Raw genomic sequence first — 25,750 nt, forward strand, 5'->3', positions numbered from 1 at the left:
ATTCCCCATCCCCCATCCACCCTCCAACTGCTCCACATCCCACACCTCCTCCCCACCCTACTCTGTCTCCATGTGGATGCCCCCACCCCCCATCCCCCACCCCACCTGACCTCTAAACTCCCTGGGGCCTCCAGTCACTTGAGGGTTAGGTAAAATCATCAGATCCTACTATAAAAGCCCATAGTCAACAAGACTGGAAAATCTAGATGAAATGGATGGTTTTAACAGGTAAACTATCTAAACAGGCCCATATCACACAAGGAAATAGAAGATGTCATTAAAAACCTCCAAACCAAAAAAAAAAAGCCCGGGGCCAGATAGATTTAGTGCAGAATTCTACCAGACCTTTAAAGAAGACCTGATACCATTTTTCCTCAAAGTATCCCATAAAATAAAAAGAGAATGAACACTACCTAATTTGTTTTGTTAAGCCACAATTATGCTGATACCTAAACCACATAAGATCCCAACTAAAAAAGAGAACTTCAGACCATTCTCGCTTATGAATATCAATGCAAAAATATTCAATAAAATTCTTGCAAACAGAATCCAAGAACACATCAAAACCATCACTCACCATGATCAAGCAGGCTGTTAAAACTTTCTTAAACTGCATTTTTTCCACTTTTTACTTTGAATTTCCTGTTTTAACCTTTGCAAACGTTATTCCAGCATTTTTTTTTAAAATAAAGGGTCTCACTATGTAGCTTTGGCTGCACTAGAACTCACTCTGTAGAACAGGTTTGCCTCAAATTCAAAGAGATCCACCTGCCTCTGCCTCCTGAGTGCTGGGATTAAGGTGTGCACCATCACACTTGGCCTTTATCCCAGCATTCTTCATGGTCTCTACCCAGTAAACAGCCATCTACCTCGGGCCACACAACAAGGCATTCTACTGGACTCATTCTAGAAGACTTTAGAGAAAATCCTTCTCCATCTGTACCCTCTTGTCCTGATGTCAGCCAAGAGCTCTGTAGCATTCCCACTGTGTGGGAAAAGATGGAGATTAAGCCAGGTTCACCTGGCTAGGGAGAAAAATAGTTATGGCCCCTGATGCCATAAACTGAGCTGTAGAATAAGACTTGAACATTGTACACATTTTAAATAAGTTGTGTTTATATTTATGCAGGTTGAGCAGAGGTCATCTTTGTCACATTCAGGACTCCTTCACTGACATATTCTCCCACACAGCCTGTGGATCCACAAAGCTCCTTTAACAAAACGCCTACCCAGATCACTCCTGACATTTCAACTTCTCCAATTTAAGAAAATGAGATGAAAATTAACTTCCTGAAAATCAGATTTGAAATTTTAAAATAATATTTTTAAAAAAAGTGATGGGAGGGAGGGTTGGAGAATAACTCAGGGATAGAGCGCTTGCCAGGCAGAGACAAGGTCATTGGTTCTGTCTTCAGTGTGCCATTGTTTTTTTAAGGCAGCAGTGTCATCAGCATATTAATCTAGTCATGTCCATACTCTGCTGCAAATTTGATTGTCAACACCCTGGAGCAATGCACCTTCTGTAGCCATTATATCTGTGTGAAACCAGACTTTGTGGGGAGGTGAGAACTAGGCAAGGACATTTAAAAAAAAATGTTTCCCAGGTGTTTCATGAGAAGTTAAATTTGAGGTCTCCTGCGCAAATGGTTTGTTAATGAACTATTTCCTTGCCTCCTCACAGCGTCCCTATTAAACATCACTAAGCCTATGAGGAGGAAGTCCGTCTCTGCAAGGTCACACAGGTACATAGACGAGAACCAGCTTCAGCAAGGAGAACATAGAGTGAAACTCTGGGGAAATATCAAGGAACGAGAATGCCCACAGAGAAAGAACCCCTTGTCTCCCAGAGTGTTCACAGAAACAGACAAGCTGAGGGGTATGGGTTTCTAAAGCACTTCCCCAAGGAAGGCACTTTGAGATCTAATCAGAGTTTATCAGCTGAACGCAGTGCAGACACCACTTCTGTCGTTTATCCACATTCAATAGACATTCATCAAACCGCATCCATAAACCAAGTACTTATTGATAAGCTAGCCATGAACTCGCTTACAGTGAGAGGCCAGTGCCAGCCTGTGCAATGGGATTGGCTTTGACTCCTGATAGTTGGGGAACAGTGGGGTCTATTGAAACCAGTGTGGGCTGGTGAGGTGGGGTGTGCAACTGTCCTTAGGATTGATGTCAGGTGAGGTCAATATCCCCAGGTTAAAAGGCAAGTTTTGCTGCTAAGTTACTGATACGATATTCGTAGCTAACAGACCGACACGAAAACTGGCTGAAATGGTGTTTGAAAAAGAGAAAAAGATTCTTTGCTAACACTGAAATGGAAATAATTCTGCATCATCAACAACGTATTAATTCCAAGATAGGAAACGTAAAGGCCAAGATGTGGAAATCCCTCTAAGAGAAGGTAAAAGGTAAACTGGTTTCATATGAAACACATTTAGAAGCCTTCTTGCAAACATTTTTGACTTTTTTCTTTCTAGATATTATTTTTCTCACATTTTCTAGCCATTTTAACCCATTCAGCTAACCCCAGCATTTGGTATTTGCCTGGTGCCAGACTGTCAGCACCAACCTACGGCTTGCAAGATGTCTGTGAGGGGAAACTATTGCAGCGGACGTTATATCTGTACCTCCGGAGCAACACCTCATTCTGGATGCTAAAGACACTGTTCTGACTTCTGAAGGCTAAAACAACAGTTGTGGGCAGACAATAAAAATGAAAATTAAACTCCTAAATGGCAACTCCCCTGTCTCCTTGCTTTGCTGATACACTTTCTCCACCAGGAATGAAATGTCTAATGCCTTAAATATTAAATCCAATACCAAAGAGTTTTCAACTATCTCGGTAAGTTCAAAATGCATTTTCATCATCCAGCAGTTGAATATTTTCTTCAGAAAATATGCAGCGAACTCAAACCAATGGCATCCTCTTAGCATATCCTAAATCATCCTCAGTTCTAATGTGCGGAGTTGACTTTTGGCTTTATAGATATCCTTGTTTTAGTTGCGCAACATGTGAGCTTCATGCTGTCTCTGTTTATTAGGATGAATGTGGATTATGATAAAAGTAAGTAAAGAAATGTATGTCAATCAGTGCTTCTAAGTTAAGTGATACTTTGCAAAATACCTCATGCCTTGGACATTAACAAACACAGGTCAAGTATACCTTATTTTAAATACTTGGGATAAACGAGTGTTTCAGATTTTAAAATTTTGAAACATTTGTGTTTATGTACTCAAATATCTTCTTAATATGACCCAAGTCTAAACACAAAATTCATACACATCTCATACATATTGCCTGAAAGTATTTTTACACAATACTTTTAGTGACTATGGGTCAGTATGGAATTTTCCACTCACAATTTATAGTATTTTGCCACTTCCAATTGTACAAGAGTGATCTGGAACTTCTTTGGAATTACATAGATCTACATCTTTCTTCAGACAAAAGTGAAAATGCAGAGCAATAAACCCGAATATTCACTCATTATTTCCATCTTTTAATGAAACAGGAGGTGAGGGAGGGCACACTGGCTGTTGTGTTTTACAACAGCTACAACACAGAAACTTTTAACTGGGGCAATTAATTGATATCTTGACACAGATAAAGAATCAAAGGAACAGCTGGTGCGGGCACAGGCTCTGTTCCCTACCTTGGGAGCTTTGGCGTGCTTCCCACACCTGGCATCCTTGACAAGGCTGAGATCTAACAGCTCCGTCTCCTGAAAAGCAAAATGGGAAGTTGTTAGGAAACCACACATATTGTTCATCTTTGTTTTATGTTATTGACATCACTTTAAAGAATCTTATCATCTCAGTGTTTGCCTGAGGACTTAACTGTGGTAGGCTACCCCTTGCCCCCATATTATGTCTCATTGAATAAGGAGGGGAAAAAATCATCACTGCTAACTGCTCAGATTCACACATATTCTAATATATTTGCTAAAGCATCTTTAAAAAGTTAAATGCATGATTTGCATGCCTAAATCTAAATCCTCCAATGCCTAAATCTAAATCCTCTAAGACAGTAGTTCTCAACCTCCCTAATGATGTGAAACTTTAAAATAGTTTCTCATGATGTGGTGACCCCCCACCCCCACCCCACCATAAAGTTATTTAGTTGCTACTTCATAACTGTAATTTTACTACAGTTCTAATTGCAGTGTAAATATCTGATATGCAGGATATCTGGTATGTAACCCTGTGGGGTTCTTAAGCCATTCCTAAATCAAAAGAAATCCACCTTCTTGGTCCCGCAGTTGAAAGAAACCCTGGAGTCCCTAGTTGAATGCAATTGGGTATGAGGGAAATCAAAGAGATAAGATCTGAGAAGCCAGAGGAAGGGTGTGCTCCAACCAGCTCATTCTCTCACCTAAAATATCTGGCTAATATTACAGATGGACACACACACACACACACACACACACACACACACACCATACATACCAAATTCTGCTATCCGCCTTTTTGCACACAAATCTCAAGCCACTACCCTTTCACTTAATCATTACCAAATGTACTTTTTAATTTAGTATTCAAACAACCATAATATCTAATTACTCCAGGACATACAAAATGTGTATTGCTTTTCTGGAGTGCCATAAAATAGGGGGAAGGAACATGAAGAAATGGATGAATAAATGACAAGGAGGAGGATGCTAATGTCAATTTTACAGTTAGCTGTTATAAGAAGTTAGGAAAGAGGACTTTCCCCTGGGTGCACATGGAAGAACCATTTAACTTGGAGAAGTAGAAGGTAGGTTCATCACAACTGGAGAGTACGGGGTGGGGGGTGGGGGGGATTGTATTCCAGAGAAGAATGGCCAAGAGGTTTAAGATTAACCTAAGATATTTATGATCTTCCTATATTTAGAGACGCAGTCCATGAATGGAGAGATAAATAAGAGGGAAGAAGACCAAAAATTAGTCAGGAAGAAAAATAACAAAGTTGTATGCATGGTTACAGTCCAACAAGGGCATACGAAGAGTGAACCTCAGTGTCCCATTTGGATTAAGTATTGAAGATGTGAAGGGAAGTCATGGAAGTCAACACCTGAGGGTTGGGAACCCTGAAAGTCTACTGATGGACTTTGATCATAGGTTTGCAGTGTAGGTGCACCAATTAGTGAGCACAATGGTATAATGAACAGAACTCCCTTAAAGGGGTTACAATCATCCAACAAATGGTACCTGGTCAAGAGTCAATGGGATGCAGATATCTAGCCCCCTTATCTCAGAAAAGGCACTATAATACTATGCATATGACAACAGACTCTAGATAACCCATAACAGACTCTCTAGCAACTCACTCAAGATACTCAAGAATACTGATATTGAGACTCCCAAGAGGTTTTTTACAACAGGTCCAATGTCTGCTCTAAAGCAGTTTGATTACTTTCCTAAGGATTGAGTACCAAGGGTCTGCTTGGATATGGTTTCCCTCTACTGCATGCAAATCCACACCAGGTCAAAGAGAACACTTTGTCCTGACCACCTCTCTGAGACATGGAGTGAAGATTGGATGGAGGAGGTTTCTTCCCAGAATTACTCTATCTCAGAAGTCCTTTACCTGTCTTAGTGGATATGTTGGCATCATCTGCACTGTGAGTGACCTGTGGAAACCTTCCCATACCATATGGAGTGACATGTGAAGATCTGGAAAAAGGACCTTCCTTGCAGGACACTGTGACTTCTACTAACTCAGCTTCACTCACAGTACTGATGGTACCCAGAGAAGGGTGCTATCACCCTGGCATTAAATGTTTGGCTTAGGCAACTGAATCATGGATCTGTCCTGGAAAAGTAATGGAAAACCAGACTTGGTGAAGTTGAAGCCTGGGTTTCGTCATCTCCACAGCAATAGCAACTACTTTGCTGAAGAGGAAAGCAGGGGGTGTCAATAAAGCCGTTGGAAGCTTAATCTACACTATGGGAACAGTATGGTCATCTGAGAGGTGGGATAGAGTCAAACTTTATTATCAGAGCGTTCTGGATAGACTGTGGCATAAAGAAGGAGATAGATCACCAGCGGTGCCATGGGTTCTGAATTCCTCACTGGGACTCAAACCTTAGGCAAACTGCTCTCATATTTGAGAGTTAATGATTTGAGAAATCTGTCCAATTACAAATGTCATTCATTAATTCATCTGACATTGTCTACTGAATGCTGGCAATTCATAGGCTATTCGTGAGGTTTGAATCACAAAATGCACTGTGAGTAACCCAGTCAGCCCCTTTTAAAGAAGCTACTTCAGAACACCTGCAGATACTGTCTGAGGAAGGCTGATTCACATGGATGGAGTAGAATTCCTGGCTTTGTAATTTATAGAGAAAGGAGGGTAGAGATCAATTCTCAGAGAGGACCAAGTAGGGAGAGATGAATACAGGTAGGACTGATGAGCATAAAATACTCATACAGCAAATGTGAATATATATATATATATATACATATATATGTACATATACATATATGTGCATATATATATATACATATATATGTACATATACATATATGTGCATATATATATATATATATATATATATATATATCAGTCCACATCTATTAAATGACCATTTCCCACGGGTAGGGTAAAATCTGTTCATACCCCATTGTATACTTACCAATGTCTGAGAGTAACACTCTCTACCAAAACTTTTCCTCTCAGTTGAACAAATGAACTGAAACATTGCTTGCTTGTTTATACACAAAACCCAAACTAAGTTCTCAAAGAACTTAGTAGGCATCATTACTTTTATATTGGAGATAATGAATATTGTTCTGTACTGCCAGCTCCAGGGAAGGTTTCATTCCCCAAGTTGTGGAGTGATAGTTAATGCCAGATACCCTAGGGATTCATTCTGATAGCACAGAGCTAAGAAGCCTCTCTCACTGGTGTGTAAAATTGTGTGTTCAGGAAAAGTATCAAGGGCACCATGTGGTGGGTAATGTGGCATGGGGAAGACCCAGGTGGAAGTGCTCTTCATGGGCACTTTCAGCTGGAAAGGGATAGTTAAAATAGCATCCTCCACGTCAATTCACACACAATACCATTCCTCTGGGGTTTTCATGGCATCTTTTTCTCTCCTCCGTGATGAAGAAAATGCAGAACCCAAAGCACAGCACCACAGAGATGTTACTTGTGTCACTGAAACTTCTTCTGGGCTAATTTTCCTGAGTTAATAGCTTTAATGACCCAGTGTATTATAAAGCACCATGTGGTCCCTTTCTTAGCTCATTTGACAGTTGGTGCCTTCTAGCTTTGAGGAATTTGCTGAATGCAAATTGGACCTCCTATTAAATGGTGACAACACTGCATATACCAGTGGCTCTAAGAATGTAACCTGCATTAGAGTAACTTGGAAGGCTTAAGGACATTCAGCCTGAGAATTTGATCTCTAATAAATTTCTAACTGGTGCTGATGCTGCTGGTCAAAGAACCAGCCCTTTGAGATATGCTAATAAAGACAAACTTACAGGATGATAAATAAGGGCTATATAACAGTTATAAATTATATGAAGACTCTCTAACACATTTTTCTATAGGGAGCTGTCAATAATACTTACTGGATATAAAACTGTGACTAATAATGAGTAATCTAGAATTGGATTTGCTATAACTAAGGAAAACACCATAAACTAGTTTTGAAAGTTCCATTATATTAAATCTGTCCTGTAAGTAAATATCTTTATATGTTCAGAAATGAATCAATCATTAAAATGGTGCTATATTGCTGAAAGCCCTTCTATTTATATAACTCTGAGGTGTCTTTAAAGCAGTGATGTAGAGCTGTTTTCTTTAAGTTCTAAAGCCATCTGGCTTGCTCAGGTATGTAAGGCAGCAACAGATATCTGTTTTAGGCCTACTATGCCATCTTCAATGACTGGACCACAGTAAAATGTACTTACAGAGTGCGCTTCTTTCCAACTTTATAAGTATGGAAAAAAGTGAATCGGTAGCCGTCAAAGGTATAGGGGAATATTGTTTCAGATTTTTGTTTTGAATGTGAAATGAGAAAAGTAAGACCTGTGAGCTAAAGAAAGACTAGATGGTCTCTGACGTTTATATTCAGCAGAAAGATTTCAACTCATCAGCCACAAACCTACTGTGAGAGAGATGAGCCATGAAATCCACTGCAAATTCAAGACAGAATACAATTTAAAATGCAACTCCTCCCAGAATACCAAGTCCTGTGCATTGTTACCAAATTCCATTAGTCATCCAATATAATAGCATGCTTCAAGTTCACACAATACATAATCAGAACAGCAATTACAGCCATAAACATCTCACAGAGAAGATATTAATGGTTGGGTGTGTGGTGTGATTATGTGTACCTCCACATGTGGGATATTCATTAAGCTGTTCAACCTTGATTCACATAAACAAGAATCAGTTATATATTGCCTGCCAAGCATCTTTAATATTCATAATTGGAGAATGTTTAGGGGATCCTGCAAAGAGGGTTCTGAATTGAGGAGAAGCCTGGGAATAGACCTAACACTGTTCTTTTAACTCTATTCTGTTTCTGGGAGTACTGCTTAATGTGTGCAGTACAGCTGTCAAAAACCCCACACTGTCTCCCCATTTAGGCTCTTGATTCATTCACTCCATAGGTATAATTTTTGTCTTTTTTTGCAACCTGCATTGTAAAAAGAAAGAGCAATGGGAATGAGATGCACTATCCCTGGACAAGGGTGTCTGTTTGTTTTCTTTATTTAAACTCACTTAGGTTGAAGGTAATACAAATACCATCAATCTAGAAGGGGAAAACATAAGTTTTCTCTTGGAACTATCTCTTGCTATCGACACAAAATGAAGCTGACTATTGAAGATGTATGTGTGTGCACCTGGTAACCCATGTTGCAAGCATGGGTACAGGTGGCAGCAACATCATGATTACTGGGGTGAGGTCTCTATTTAGCAAGCAAAAGTAATGCATACATATAACTGCTAATGCTTATAACATTTCCCATTAAGTTCTAGTAGAAACATATTAGTTGGTTAATCAGTGACTTTTCTGCTGGTCCCCAGACAGCACCATAACCAAAGGCAATGTAAGGGAGAATGGGTATATTTGGGGGTATGTATTCAGAGGGATGAGTCCATTATTGCAAGGATATAGCATCATGTGGCAGGTATTGATAGTAGGGGAAGAGAGCTTCCAGAGCACATCTATAGCAGCAAGGACAAAGCAAAGAGGGAAAGAGAAGTGGGAAAGGCCTTTAAATTCTGAAAGCCCACCCCTAGTGATGTGCTTCATCCAACAAAGCTGTACTTAAACAGCCTCCTAAACAGCACCATTAGCAGTGAGCCAAGTGTCAAAATGCCTGCCTGAGCTTAAGGAGAACATTTCTAACTCAAACTCTAGAGTTGATAAAGTGTATGTATATATAAATATATATATATATAATATTTAATATAATATAAATATTATATATATATTCAGGAAACATATGAGAATAAAAAACAAGATATGGAGATTAAAGGTATTTCATGAAAACCTGAAATAATGAGATGCTATTTCTAGAGAAAATTTACTTCATCTTCATTGCCAAAAGTAAATGTGAAATAAGATGAATATTTGCAGTGGAAAAAGAAAACCTGAGATTATTGCTATGTTACAGGTTATACTATACTTGTCTATTAATATGGAATTTCTGTTTTGTTTTGTTTTTGTGAATATCGTGACAAAGACACTATGCCACTTCTTCTCCACAAATACAGTGTTTGGGCTAAGAGACCAGGGCAGAAGCTGTATTCTCTCTTGGTTTATGCTAGGAATGATAACCTGATAAAATGGTCAATGCTGTCCAACCTGGGCTCTATAACAGAAAAACACTGTAAAATCTCATTAACTCTCACTTCTACATAGAAATCCAATGTGATATGTAGTTGTTACAAACAACCAACAGACACTAAAAGGCAACAGATACAGTGTGTGAATTACTCACCACATTTCCATATTCTAGACTCTGTCCAGAACTCAATGTTTTTAAAAGTCACTTTATTCTGGTGTGTGAACCTTACCCCAGCCACACTGTCTGTCTCAATGATATAGTCAGGAATATAGCCAATAGAATAAAAAATGTGGAAATCAACGTTATTTGTGTTTTCTTCTCTTTTTCCCTTGGCCGTTATCCTTCTCCTTCAGAGACAGAGCATCCATCAAAGACTAGGGACCCCACAGTATTTCAAAAGCTAAATCCTGTAAGAAAAGATGACACCTCAACAAGCCAGTGAGCATCTCTAATGCAATATTTAATCCTAATAGGGCCCCTAAACAAGGTACACATTTTATAGACTTTCTATTTCACTTTGAATGGGAGATGCTGCAAGCACAAAATAGAAGATAATAAGCAAAGAAGGCAAAGCTCGGGGAAATGGAGGGATGGAAGCTGTGGACTAGTTAGGAGCCTGGAAAGTTTACTGCCTCTTTGTTTATTTTATACATTCTCGTGTGGTGCCTGCAATTTAGCATACACTCAGTAAATACTGAAGACACATTTTTGAGCAAAAGAACCCAAGGTTGGCATTTTTCCAGTGGATAGACTTCAGTTTAGATATGTTTTCAACAAGTGTTCATTGACAAGAAGAGTGAATTCACAGAGTGGAGAAACAGGAGCAAAAAGCATTAGCCCAGAAATAGATGCCCTGCTGTGAAACTTATGACAAGTTTAGTTCATGAAGAAGGCAAAGGCAGCCTGCTGGTATGAACACCCAGGGAGGAATATGAGGAAAATAAGCCACAAAAAGGTTGCAAAGAAGGAACACATGACATGCAAGTTTAAAAATGCCATGTGCTGTAGGAGACAGCATGATTAACTTCCAGCCTTGTAAGACACTGTGGCAAGTATAAGGGCCTGAGTCAGTATTCTAAAAGTACTTAAGGCAGTGGCTCTCAACCTCCTATGGCTGTCAACCTTTAATACAGTTCCTCATGCTGTGGTGACCCCAACCGTAAAACTGTTTCTGTTGCTACTTCACAGCCATAATTTTGCTACTGCTATAAGCTGTAATGTACTTTTTTGATGGCCTTAGTTGACCCCTGTGAAAGGATAGTTCAACTTGCCCCTCCCCAAATGGGGTGCAACCCACAAGTTGAGAATCACTGACCTAAAGCCTCTGTCAAGTTTTGAACAAGAGTTTCCAGATCGTCATTGGAAGGTGCCTTAAAATACAGTTTCTCAGCCGGGGATGGCGGCACACACCTTTAATCCCAGCACTCGGGAGGCAGAGGCAGGTGGATTTCTGAGTTCGAGGCCAGGCTGGTCTACAAAGTGAGTTCCAGGACAGCCAGGGCTACACAGAGAAACCTTGTCTCGAAAAATAAAACAAACAACAACAAAAAGTACAGTTTCTCAGTATTTGTAGAAGAATTGCCCCAGGAACTTCATGGATACTATTATCTACAGATGTTTACACCCTCTGCATAAACATATAGTATCTGCATGTAACCTAAGCAAACTGTCTTAATCAGGGTTTCTTTTGCAGTGAAGCAATATCATAACTTTGCAACTTTTATAAAGAAATGCATTTAATTAAGGCTGACTAATAGTTCATAGATTTAGTCCATTATCCTCACAGAGAGAAGCATGGTAGCATGTAGGCAGACAGGGTACTGAAGGAACTGAGAGTTCTACATCTTGATCCACAAGCAGCAGAAGGAAACTGCTAGACTTGGCCCAATTTGAGCATATGAGACCTCAAAGCCTGACTGCATAGTGACACAGTTACTCCATCAAGGCCATACCCACTCCAAGAAGGCCACACCTCCTGATAGTGCCACTCCATGTGGGCCAACCATATTCAAGCCACCACACACATTCTCTGTGATACTTTAAATCTTCTCTGGATTATTTACAATACCCAAGGCAATGTACATACAAGTCATTGTTAAACTACAGTTGGGGAGGGGTGTGACAAGAAGTAAGTCTGTACTGGCTCAGTAAACACAGATCTACTTTCTTTTGGAATGTTTTTGATTCACAGTTCTGACCTGTTCAAAAATACACACCCAGGGACAGAAAGAGGTGACTCTGGTTAGGAGTTCTAAAATGACTTGGTCTTCATTGTACTTTTGATATCTGGAGTGAACAGAGAAAGGTGAACTACAAGGAGTCAGATGATAAATCAGAAGACCCTCATATAATCAATACTGAGAAAAAGTCCATCCACGAGGAGGAGGAGGAGGAGGGGGAGGGGGAGGGGGAGGGTTAGTTATTAGTATTAAACATCATTGAGGACTTGAATCAATGAGACAAAATGTTTATGGAAGTTTACTGTAATAGAATTAACGTTTCTTCACCCCAAAGGGGGCAGACATGAACAATGTCATTTGCACTACCAACAGGAATAGTAGGTAGAACTACTAAAAACAGAGACCAGAGATATGCCAAGAAACGTAGGAGATGATCGTCAACTGTCACCACATTGAACATTACAACAGTGACACTGGTATCGAATTCTTCCCCTTGATGGATGAGAGAACTAACACTATTGGCCAGTTAGACAATTTTATCACACATGGCAACATCTTTGCCACTTGTAGTAGGGAGATGCTAAGGTGGCCCTCTGGCATCTGGGCTTTTATGTAAGCACTTCCTTTCAAATATGAAAACAACCACACTGGTTTGACCCAAGAGACAGGGGCAGGGATGATAAACTATCAAGCTCATGATTATGTTGAGAGAGATGGCAAGGGTAAGAGGATTTTGCAGAATGTATGAAAGCTTTCAATCTGATGAGTTAACCAAAAGAGCCTTCTCAGAAGACATAGAAGTGAGAGACTGGTAACAGAGGCTCTGAACTGACTGCTATGTTGTAACCTATCTAAGAAAGGAAAATCACTAGGAGGAGACAGGGGACTCAGATGAGCAATGTTGAGGAAGTAAAGGTTGACAATTACCTGAACCTAGGTAGCAAAATTAGAACTAAATGTGAGGCAGCCACCCTGCAGACTTCCCTGCATCCCAGTGAGCCCCAAACAGGTGTGACTCTGACAGACTGAAACTGTAAGAGAGATGTGTGCCATTAAATGCCTGCTAATTTGTTATGAAGCAGGAAAAAGCAGATACACTACTCCCAGGGAACATCTCAAACTATAGCATGGCTTTATTTAACCTCATAGTCCATCACCATGAAATATCTATATCTACCTTAAAGATGACAAATAGAATATGTGAAGTCTATGAACAACATGCTTGAGTTTACAAGTTCTTATTACCAGGTAGCTCATAGAGGGGGTGCCACATTTGACTTGGGGGAGGGAAGAGGTGTATGGTGTTGCATTTGCTAAGGACTCAAGTAATAATCAATAAGATCAATGTCAATAAAAATTACACTCATGCAATCTTCTGCTATTCCCTGTGCTGAGAAAACATACTCATTTCATGCTAATCAGATTAAGGGATAATAGCATCCATCATTTTGCAAATGGTTTCTTGAGTGCTAGAAATGATCTCCCTGAATATTTTGGGTGAGCACAGAATCTAATTTCCATAAAAGGTCTTTTGGAAGAAATAGGAGATGCTGTATACTTATCACGGAACAAGCTGCTTCCACTTGTGAAGTCCAGATGACTTCAATGTAGCCAGAGAGTCCTTTTGATTCATCTAAAATGCTATCATTGGCCTATACCTAATTCACTACGGCTGAGCTGCCAGCAGAGATTTCAGGTTGGTCATTTAAGCTGCTTCTCTTCTAATGATCTTACGTTACTGTAACTGAACACACAACTTACCATGTGCCAGTTATACCACTTAAACCCCTTCATGTCTCAATTTAGTGGTTTTGAGAATATGGTCCTTTGACCGAGGATGCCAATACTATTTGAGAACATGTGCAAAATACAAAGTCTTTGTCCTTCCCTAGACGTACTGTACTAGAAGCTATGTGGTAGAATCCAACAATCTTTTTAAGTAAGCCTCAGGGTGATTCAAATATGATCCAAGGTTAGAGAACTTCTGCCCTAGATCTTAAATGGAGACAACAGCTACCCACAGAGAAACCTAATTAAGGCTAGGTAGGACATTCAGACACTTGGACAGACTACCTTTATCCATTTATAAAAGAATTGCACCAGAGTCCTTACGAGCAATGAAAGGACTGCTCATCAATAGTCTGAAAAAAAGTCTGCTTTAGACTTTTGTGTATCACCAGCAAGTGTATCCTTGTAGATTTAAGCAACCATTTCTTCTGAGCCCTGGAGGCCAGGCAGAGTCAGAGCCACATTCTAAGTATGGCTGGCTTAGTTCCAGATGTTCTGATTCAAAGCCTGTGCATGATACTTCTGGGATGGCAACCAAATACACTTCCCTTTCTTTCTAGTTAAAAAATCAAGGCATACCTGGTGATCTCTGAAGTATACATAAACGGCATTTAGCCTTGCCCTACATTTGTAGCCACTGGGTGAAGTCTACCTGGAGGAACTAATTTTCACGTTCAACTATTTGGTTAAAAATAGACAGTAGACATTTTTCAGGACTAAGTTTGTATTTTGTCTGATTGAGTTTCAGCCATGAGAGGTTTCCAAGGCACTTTTGATCGTATGTGACATTTTGAATATTTGAGGAGTTAATCTATTTAAATTGACGTGTGTGTGTGTGTGTGTGTGTGTGTGTGTGTGTGTGTGTGTGTGTATGTGTAGTGCTTCTTTCTCCTTTGCAATGACTTGCTTCTTACAATTACTTTGAGTTTTCTGGCAAGGCAGAGGGAGGGATCAAACTGAGTCTCTTCCAAATGCTAATTTGTACCATATGGGATTGGGAATCTAATGGGGAGGATGAGGCTTAATGAATTTTCCTGAGAAGAACATTCAGAGTCAATCAATACATGGGCCCTGAGGTTCTCCTGAAGTGCTCTGAATTTAAAAGTACTCTTTGCTTTTGATTCAGCTGCAGATTAGCCCCAGCACTAAGGCAAGCACAAAACAAACCGGCAGTTCATCCTTAGTACTCTGGAAAAGCTCAAGTCCTCCCAGGTTGTCTTTCATTTATCCAGGACATCCACTTCTGCTGCGGATCACCTGGCTCCCTGCCCGGCCCCTTTTCTAGCTAGACACCACCTCCCACAGTCTGTTTTGCTCACACAATGGGCATTTGAGATCTTTGACTACCTTTGGCCTGCTAGCTACACTTCACTGGGGGGAGGAGACAGCAGGATGTGCTGGAAGGCTGAGTACCCTGGAGCAAACTCTTGCTTTTGACGGACAGGTGCAGAGAGGATGCCTGGCAACTGGGTCACAGGACAGGACAAAATTCCTGGTACAAATTTTGTTCTGGAGCTCTCAGAAGGGCATAATTTAAGGCCGGGGCTCTAGTTGGATGTTCAGTCTGGCCTGATCCCACCCCAACACTTCTTGAGCAGTTTCAGCGGCTATTACTTCCTGGGATTCTTTCCTTAATACTTTTTTAGACATAACTCCTTGCGTGGTTTGGGGATGACCGATTCAAAGCACAGGCCCCTTAGCATTTATAACTAATCTAGAAAATAAGGTTAAACTAGGAACCAGCCCAAATCATACACACTTAATGCTGCTAACTCTTATGTCTTTGCCCTTGTCCTCTGCTGCGTGTCTGAGCCATCATTATTACATACCCTCTTAATGAGCATTCCTTCAGTTCAAATTCTGTCACAGTGCTGGACAATTCACCTATATCATCGATAGCTTATAAGCTATTTTGACCCTTCCTGACAGATAGACAGGTGGAAGCAAATTATGTTCCAATCGTTTTAGTAAAAGTACAGCCACATCAATTCTCTAAGAGAAGGAGCCTGATTTTAAAGGAGGGATATTTCCTACTAGGAAAATCAAAGCTATAAAAAGCAGTCATTTACCTAATCCCCTAGTCGGACTTGATTTTGTCATATTCAGTGCTAAAAGGAAAGATGTTCATCCCCACTGTGTGACTTCCTCTTTGCTAAGGATGGATTTCATTTTTCCCACCTGCTCTGACTCCTCTGAAAAATAAAATGAACCTAATGGAACACATATATTCCAAAATGGAATAAAAATGATTCACAAGCTTCACTAACTAGACTCCTTGAGTGATCAAAAGACAAAGAGGCATTAAGTTGGGGTTTGGGGCTTCATGGGGAAGCCAGGGAGAGATGGAAGGCAGATTATGACTGTGTATATGTCTGAGTGCTCAAAAATATAGAAAAATGGTTTTTAACCCCAGAAAAAATAGATTTTTCATAAAAACACAAATAATATTTTCCTAGGTGTTTTCAGGAATTTTATTAACTTTGTATTATATTTATTAGGAAGGAGGGGGGTGACGAGTGAGTCTGACACTGTTTAGTGATGAGGGAATGCAAGACAGCACAGGTTGAGGAAAAGTAAAAAGTTTAGATTTCAAAATCATGCAAAGGGCAAGCTTTAAATGTTCTCTCTATGGAGCACTGGAATGCTTGATAAAGTATGAACACACAGCATAGCATTGAATTGTGTTAAATAAATATGGTTGCTTACTGGCCAATGAGAAATATATGTGTTTATATAATTATATACATACATGCAATCAATCACAACTAGTGAAAAGGGAGGCCATGAATTTGAAGGAGAATGGGGGTAGGTTTCAGGGAGAGTTTAGAGGGAGGGAAGAGAATGAAGAAATGACACAATTTTATTACAACCTCAAAAAATGTCAGTTGGATTTTGTTTTTAAGAGAACTGCGCAGGAAAAACAGAAAGGACCTGGTAATCATGTGAGGCTAAAATTCAGCACTTATTCAATGAAGCTCAAGGTGATGTAGGTAGACTCAAAAAAGTGCCAGGGGTGGGCACAGCCCAGGTTCTGAGGATCACAGATCCTCAACAAATAAGGCTGTAGCAGAGAATATGGAAAGGAGAGGGGAGAAATCTGGACCTGCTGGAGTTCACTAATAATGGATGCATTTTAAAGAATGTAGAAATTTCAATCTTTGGGTCAGATGTAGACACATTTGGGAGGTAGGCAGTGAGTGAGTTGGCACCAGGGAGAAATAGTGAATAGTTTTCTCACACTGTCCTTGAACAGTCTGCACAGGGGACCAGGGGGCTGCTCCCATTGGTCCTCGTGATAATGAGAAAGGAAGTAAGAAGGTCTAAAAACTCTTTTACAAGGCCTAATGTTTGCCCAATTACTGCCCAGGACAGCCAGTCCAAAGAAAACAAACAAGGGCAGCGAATAGAAGGCGTTTGTTTGCTACAGACGCCCCTGGCTTGACCTTAAGGAGAACACTGAGAACTCCTCACATTTCCTCTCTTTATCTGAATAGGTTGAAAATGATGACAACAGACACTTTATTTTAATCAACTGGTGAGGATACTGGAGTCATTCATAAGTTAAAGAAGAAAAAGTTGGAAGAGAGTAAAAGACTATTAAAAAGCCAGAAGCAAGTGGCAGAGACCAGGACTCTCGATTAAAGCTACACCTTGAGAAAAAATAAATAAATCAAACAAAGAAAACATACCACTGGGGCTGGGCTAAAACAAACCCACATTAAAACAATCCAACCTAAGATGTAAGATGGGTTTGTTTCCTGTTACTATCTGTGCTCTTTTCGTACATATGGTACTTCTGGATAGAGAAAATGAGAGGAGGCAGGAGAAACTGAAAAGCATTCCACAGGTGCTAACCCTGAAAATTCCTAGCACAAGCCCAGCATGCTTGGGTCAGCCATTGGCTTGTGTCTCCTGCATGGAAGCAGAGACCATAGAAAACATGAGAGGTGTAAGCTAGGAGCAGATGCAGTCAGCTTTCAGGACTACATGCCCACCTACGCTCATTAAACCTGACTAATGGTGGAGGCAGTTGTTACCGCATGGCCCCCTGAAAATCTGCTCTGACAGAAAGGATCAGATCACTTTACATCCGGTTTCTGCGCATGCTCAGACCAGAACTTTCCCTTGTCCCTGCAGAGAAGCATTCTGAGAACAGAGAACTCACTGAATGGTGCCACAAAGTCAAGGGTAGCAAATAAACAGAGTCCTTGGGTGACTTTTCTCAAATTCTAAACTGGGTGATGGACTGAGAAGCATTGGATGATGGAACTGTTCCCAAAAAAGTTGGCACAGGCACAGTGCCAGAGAGAACATCTTTGTATTTTCTGCTTCTTCTCAATGGAATTCATCATCATTCTAAACAACATCCTTGTAAAACATAGCGAAGGGAAAATGTCTAAGATAAGATCGTTCTTTCACCATAGATGAGGCACTGGGAATCAAGAGTCATTAACATGACCAGTTGCTGGGAGATGTCTTTTGGCCCCAGATCATCACCTAGAAGCAGAATTCCACTGACTAATCCCAGTGATCAACTTTGGTTATGAACCCTTTATGTTGATTCCTCACAGCCTCAGATTTCCCAAACAGAACCTATTTTGATTTTGTATGTATTCATTTCACAACTTGTAAAGCCATGATAAAAGTCCTTTATCCTCTAGAACTTTGAACTACTGAATCTTACAATCTCTTTTGGGGTCTAAATATAGACTGGCTTCATCGTCCCTGGCTATATAATTTTTCAAAAGAAATAACTCATGAATCCTTAACATGGGCCTCAAGTTCCCAAGAGGACAGATCACCATTTTCAATATTGAAAAATGTATCTCTTCCTGTGCAGATATAACTAAAGCATAATAATAATTTTCCTCAGAATTACTTCCCATGTTTTTTTTTCCAAAAAAAAAAAGTAGTACAAAGACAGGCATAAGCTCTGGAGATAAATTTCAGTGATGGAGCGGTTGTCTGGCGTATGTAAGATCCTAGTTCAAACCCCAGCACTGAGGATCTGGGGAGAGCAAACACCCATGCCCTCCACGCCCCCCCCCAAAAAAAAAGTCCTACCTACCACAAACATTGGACTACTCTTTTGTGAAACAACTTTATATTGCATTTTCTTAAAATTCCTGTTATTTTCTTGTTCTTTTCCTTACTATATAGGCAGATGATTGCCTGCTCGGCTCTAACTCAGCCACCCCTATCTTTCTACAGACCATCCTCTTCATGCAGGCCTCATTGGAGAAATCTGTCGTCTTTCACGTCCTAGGTTATGTGGATTTTCAGTCACAAGTCAGATGAATCACATTTGCTCTATGTGGGTCAGTCAAAATTAAGTACAGAAATCTCTTAAGTACCAAAATTGGTCCTATTCTGTCTTATGATTATGGAATTAAATTAACCTGAGTCTTAAGCACTGTATGTCTTTCGGCGTTATTATTTTTTTTTTATTGCAAAAGCTAGGCCACAGCAAATAGTCCAACCTCACAGAAAGTGCACAGATTCATAACTTTCTCTCTTTTTGTTATTGTTTGACAGGAGCGTTTCAGAGTGGAGTCCTTTCCTCAGTGCAGTGAATCATCTGGGAGCTTGTTAAAAACTCAAGTTTTTGGACCCCACCCAAACCCCCTAACTTGGAACTCAAGGGGCCTGGAATCAACAGTCTCAGCCTTCACAAAACGCTAAAAATGATTCCTGTGCATCCTTCAGTTTGAGAATCTCTGGGTGGACAATTATGGATCCGTGACGAGCATGGTCTATACATGGGTTTCTTGTTCTGAATAATTGCCTTGCTCAAAAGTATTTATAAAAACATGGAATCATGATGATAATCAGGTGCTATTCTTAAACAAGAATTTTAACTGGAAATTTCTATGAGAGAAACTATCTTTACAAATACACAGAAAATTAATTCCAGATACAGCAGAGTCTGACTTTATATTGTATGCATTCTGCAAGTCTATTTTTTTTAAAGAACAAGAAAGCAGCTTGAAGAGCCTCATTGTCTCATTAAACACTATTTAATGTTAGAACTCCAGTGGCTCTGATAATATTTCAATTATATATAGGCATTGCTGAAGGCATTAAAAACTTGTTCTGATGGAATTCTTACTAATCAACTTACAGGACACTGAAAACTGAGGGGTTGCCACCCCTGAAATGGTGACACTGCACAGGCCTCATCATAATGGCTATGCCCTTTCCCTTACACAAGAATGTGGGTTTTCATGGGAAATTCTTGATGGGCTTACTCATCTTAAAGTAGAGGTAACTCACTGGCCACCATGATCCACACTTTCCCCTACCACTGCAGAGTACAGTGGGGAAATCCTTTTTCCATCATGAGCTTGCCCATCCTTAGCACTTGTGGGCAAGTGAGAAGTGCTCGCAAACGAAACAAGAATGGAAGAGAGATGAGGGTCATGTCTGATCTTATTCTTTCATCTTTGTTCTTTGAATGAAAGATGAAGTAACCCTAGAGGATGCTGGATCTAGTAGATTAGAGTCTACCTGAATCATAAGTAGAAAAAAGCTACCTTTTATAAGCAGCATCTACCCCTATCCTAGACTACTTAGATCATGGGAAATGCTTTGTATATATTGAGCTTTTAAAACCTGAACTTTATTTTGTTATAGGAGACAAGATACTCAAGATAATTACAGAGCAATATGAACTTTAAGAAAATATGACAGATGTCATATTGCCATCTCACAATAAAATGTATATAAAAATAGAACATTGGAAATTCTTAAAGCATCTTATAGGAAAAGACATAATTTTATCTCCATGTTTCAGAGATGAAATTGGGGCCACTCTGTGTGAAGTGTTTTGACAGATACAACCAGTTACCTGTGTGACACGAGCTTTACGGTGTAAGAATCTCCTCTAACCTCAAGAAGCCCCAATCCACTGGTTAATGCACTACACTGATCAGAAAGACAAAGACCCATGGAATTTATAGTCAGTGTCCCTTCTAAGTATTTATGCTTATGCTCACAGACTAGCTGTGAGCTTTTACCAGGCAGGCGTTTTTATGCAGTGGGAAGTGTTTATTTCAGAGACTCATAACTGGTCAAAGTGCTGAGAATTAGTGACTGTTGAGTGTCCAGCTATAAATGGAACATCTGTATCACTCCCTCCAAGGCACTGAGAATATCACAAAAGACAGAACAGAAAGAGTAAGAGCTGGGGGCAGAGTGGAATGCTGTAGGCACACTGTCTTCTAGGCGTTTTGTGGACGTTGAACTTTTAAACTTATAGTGGCTATGATTTCCTGCAGGAAAACTGGGATTGTCAACATTCTGTGATGGAGGAAGGGATTTACCCCCGACTCCTCTCTAAGGATATATAGTTAATAGTGGAAAGAAAGAGGCATTTTCTTCAGGGGCACAGCTACTAGAAAGGTACCTGTGTCCTAACAGATCTGCTCTCACCCATGCTCCTATAAGCAGCCCTAATGAAACTCATAGGGTAGAAGAAAAAGAAAGAGGGGTGGGAGGAGGAAAAGGAGAAAGAGGAGGAAGAGGAAGAAGGATGGGGGTAAAGAAGAGAACATGAACAGAGAAGAAAGGCTGGTTCTGAAGAGAAATAGGAACAAGAGAGGCTAAGAGGAGTGAATATAATTAAAAGGCATAACAGTATGTAAAAACCGTAACAAGACTTTATTGTATATTGATATATGCTAATAAGTCATAAAAAGAAAAATAATAGAGCAAGCATTCCCTAACATATATAGGTTTGCTTAAATGCCATGGTCTCCCTGAAGACTGCTGCTATATTTTTTATGTATGTATAGACATTTTTAATCTTCCTAATTAATTTGAGCCAGCAACAGGAAGCACTGATCCTGAGCCAGCTCTGTAGTGGGAACTAAGAATATTGGCATCCAATCATGTTGAAATGATTAACAATAATGTATGGGGTAGACACAGAACAATACTGAGCGTCTGTCTCCCAGCAGGCCCTTGTGTATAAACCCTCTACCGTTTGCTATGTCTCTCCATATTGAACACCAGATTTAACTATCTAAAATGATTTTTGTATGTTTTTTATTGTTATTGTGGAGTAGCTTGGCAATATTTACAAGTGAATAGAGACAATTTAAACCGTGAGTCCAACTGTGTGCTTAACAGAAACCTGAGGTTATAGTGGTAGGCTTTCACCCACTCGTCCTCTCAACCATCCCACATTCTTGCTGTATTATCCAAATGTTATTTTCAGTCCTTCTGTAGTTTCTCTTCCCTAGGTTTGTCTATCTTAGAGCTATTTTTGTAAGTTTTTATTGTGATAAAATGCATTCAACTTTACAAATTACCATTTTAATTATTTTAAGTGTACAAAGCTGAGATATTAAGTGCACTGGGACCACAGTGCAGCCGTCACTGTCATCTTTTTCTGAGCCTTTTTATCTTTTCCAACTGAAATTCTGCCTACATTAAGTAATAACACTTCATTATCTGCTCCTCGTCCCAGCTCTGGACAAACGTCATCCTACTTTCAACCTTGGTCCATTAAAAGGCAAAAAGAAAAGTAATTCATTTTAGAACAGTTTGGATTTATAGAAAATTATGGCATTATAAACAGATGTACACAGAACTTCTGTATATCAAACTCAATGGCCTCTATGGTTAATATATTAGTGTGATAATTAGGTGTAACTAATACAGTGACATTAACACTTTCACTGAAGTTCACCTTTTATTCCTATGTGTTTAACCTGACCCATGATCTTTCTCCTGTGGCTCCAGGTCATTAAATATGACATTACACTCAGGTCTCCTATGTCACTATACTGTTAGTACACATGCTTTCCTTGTCTTTGATAACCTTGACATTTAACCTCTATCTTTACCTTTCTCTCTATATATACCCAGGGCCAGAAAGTTCTGAGCAGGGCTCTCAAACTCTAAAACACTGACCTACATCCACACCATCCCACTACATCCTATCTAAGTTACTTGTCATCAGTCTGACTTAATGATGGTTGGCTCGATCCCCTGCCTGTGGCAATGTTTACCAGGCTTCTCAAGTGTAAGGCTGTTGTTTGCATCTCCATTTAAAGTGTGCTGCCTGAAAGGAAAAAAAAAAAACAAAAAACAAAAAACAAAACAAAAAAAAACAACAAACCTCCAAGAAGCCTCATTGAAGATTTAGAAAGTTCTCTATACTAAGGAGTATTATGTAGATCAATTATTTGGGGTTATTATGTTTGAGGAAGTTATTATTCTTCTAAATCATCTGCTTAAGTTTTTTGTTTTCATTGATGTCACAGTTAAAATTCAAAGTTACTCAAAATTATGCTCTCTCTCTCTCTCTTTCGGTTTGTGTGTGTGTGTGTGTGTGTGTGTGTGTGTGTGCAGGACAGGGATCAACTATGAGAACATTTCATGTTATTTACTGAGACAGGGACTCTCACTTGGCCTGGGGCTCTCCAAGTAGCCTAGCCTTGTGGGACAGAGAGTCCGGGCTTCCACCTGTCACTGCCTCCCAAATGCTGGTCTAGAAAGCACGCACTGCCACATGCAGCATTTCTAAATGGGCTTTGGACATGGAACTCAAGTCCTCATGCTTGAGAGGCAGGTATTGTTATGACTGAATTCCCCTGGCACTAATTTTGTGTTTGAAACACAGATTTTATTGTTTGCATTTCACACTCATGCCTGTCATTTATGTGAGCTATGAGTCATTGGAGTTAAGACTCTGTATAAGGTATAAGTTTCACAGTTGAGTTTTGTTCATGTTTGCATATCGACACCAATCCTTCAAAGCCTATTTGTTGCATAGGCTTTACTTACCCCATTGAGTTGTTCTTGTGGATTTATAAAAATCCCCTGACCACATTCATTACTTCCCATTGACCTATCTGTTTACTTATATTTTGCCAAAATAATGTTTTCTTCATTACCACAATTTATAGTAAATTAAAATCAGGTGATGTGACACTTGAGAAGCCTGGTAAATATTGCCACAGGCAGGGGATCGAGCCAACCACCATTAAGTCAGACTGATGACAAGTAACTTAGATAGGATGTAGTGGGATGGTGTGGATGTAGGTCAGTGTTTTAGAGTTTGAGAGCACTGCTCAGAACTGTCTGGCCCTGGGTATATATAGAGAGAAAGTTTTCCATTTTAGTAGCATAGTGATTAGGGTCAGTTCTTTGAATTAGCATATAAATATTAAAACCCATGTTACAAAAAGTTTTCTAAAACTTTGATAGGGTTTGCATTAAATGAATAGTTAATTGGGAAGAAATAACATCTTTACAATATGGAATCCTTCCACTAGTAAATGAGTAAGATCTCCAAATGTCGCTAGATCATCTTTGGTTTCTTTCAATAGTATTTTGTAGTATTCCGTACACATCCGCCTGACATATCTTACTCAATTTTTCCATAAGAAATTGGAATTTCAAGTTCTAGTGGCTCATGCTTCCTGTATAGAAAAACAACTGATTTTTTTTCAATTGACCTCAACCCTACAATACTGATGAACTCATTATTTATTCTGGAAGATTTGCTAAAAACAGACACTTTGGATTTTCTTACACAGAAAATCATGCCATGCATATCAAAGCATTTTCATTTCTGCCTTGCATTTGGGTCACTTCATGCTCTGATTCCCTTTCTTTTCAGTTGGATCATATTCAAGTCTGTCCCTGCAATCCCTCGGATGCCCATACTTCTCCTTCTCAAGTGTATGGACTGCTCACCTAGTCCTATGCAAACAGCCTGCCAACCTGCGATCCCCAATCGCAGCTCCTTGTCAAGCACAGCCATGCTCCAGCAGTATTAAATTAAATGCCCTTTCTGTCCAATATTTACTAGCAATGCTACCCACAAGGAAACAACAGCCTGCCTCTCCACTCATCTCCTTTGAAAACAACTGCAAAGACTGCAAAAACTGCCCAGGCTATAAAGACATTGAAAATCCAGACACCAACTGCATGGCTTACCCAAAACTGCAGTCAGTAGAATAAATAATAGGACTACTTTGGTAACTTGTGTATTCCATTACAACTGGATAAAGGGTTATGCCCCATCAAAGGTTCTTGAATGCTGACTGTGACGAGTATGAGAGCTAGATCGTTTGCTTTTTTGTTACAGTCTACATATCCTTTTCTCCTACTGCCACCTGGGTATTCATTCCTTCTTCTGTTAATTTTTTGAGTCCTGTACTACTGATTTTATTAGGCTGAATTATTACAATGGAGTATTCTATAGTCTGTGTGGAGGTATGCATTTGTATATGGGTGGATTATTAATGTGTGTGTGCACAAGCTTTTTGAATATTTCATACATATTTATTTGTAATTCGAACACAAACAATTACATTTAGGTGATAGGTGCCTGCTTTTAAGCAAATATACTGTCCTTGTTTTAGCATAAACTGAGGGAATAAATATTAACTATTAATTAAATTTATTGGATCCAACTGATAATTATAATGGGTGTGTTCTAGGTTAGTTTAAGATTACCACTAAGTAAAGAAAATGGCCAAAGTAAACAAAGCAACAGTGGCTTGACCAGGTTCAAGCCTACTTCTCCCCCACACAAGAGGGTGGAGGTAGGAATCCATATGTGGTGAGGATACATCACAAATGTATCTGGTTCTGGCTTTTCCTGCCCAGCACTTCTCTGGCTTTAGGTAGAGATGAGAATTCAAACATCATCCATGCTTACATCCTTCTGGGATGCAGCAGGAAAAAACCAAGAGGATGCACAAGTACCTCTCCCTCTTAGAATAGGTCCTGGAATCCCCACTGGCTTCTCATAGGCACATTTAGCTGTTTGGTATAAATGCTGGAAAGAATGTCAGAGTGGATATGAGGTCCATTGTATGTGGAATTTTTTTTCTTGTCTAGAGTAAGGACACTTCTTTCTGCATACATTTGTAGGAGTATAATCTTCATGTTTCTTGGGAACCAGGCACACATTTTCTTTCAGACAGAGTGGAGTCACTAATAAAATCTTGCCTCTCTG

At 39.7% G+C, this 25,750-nt stretch overlaps 1 protein-coding gene across 2 annotated transcripts in view; it reads right to left on the bottom strand.

Annotated features, from left to right (window-relative positions):
* Plcb1 (phospholipase C beta 1) overlaps positions 1 to 25,750 on the bottom strand; it is a 694,761-nt gene that overhangs the window by 488,089 nt on the left and 180,922 nt on the right. For both annotated transcript variants that reach the window (XM_085833870.1, XM_085833871.1), the window contains exon 3: positions 3,660 to 3,728. In XM_085833870.1, coding sequence (XP_085689996.1) covers positions 3,660 to 3,728 — 69 coding nt within the window. The remainder of the gene's footprint in view (positions 1 to 3,659; positions 3,729 to 25,750) is intronic.

This window comes from Mus caroli, unplaced genomic scaffold (genome assembly GCF_978045245.1).
Source record: "Mus caroli unplaced genomic scaffold, Mus_caroli_1 scaffold_2, whole genome shotgun sequence".
NCBI classification, from domain to species: domain Eukaryota; kingdom Metazoa; phylum Chordata; class Mammalia; order Rodentia; family Muridae; genus Mus; species Mus caroli.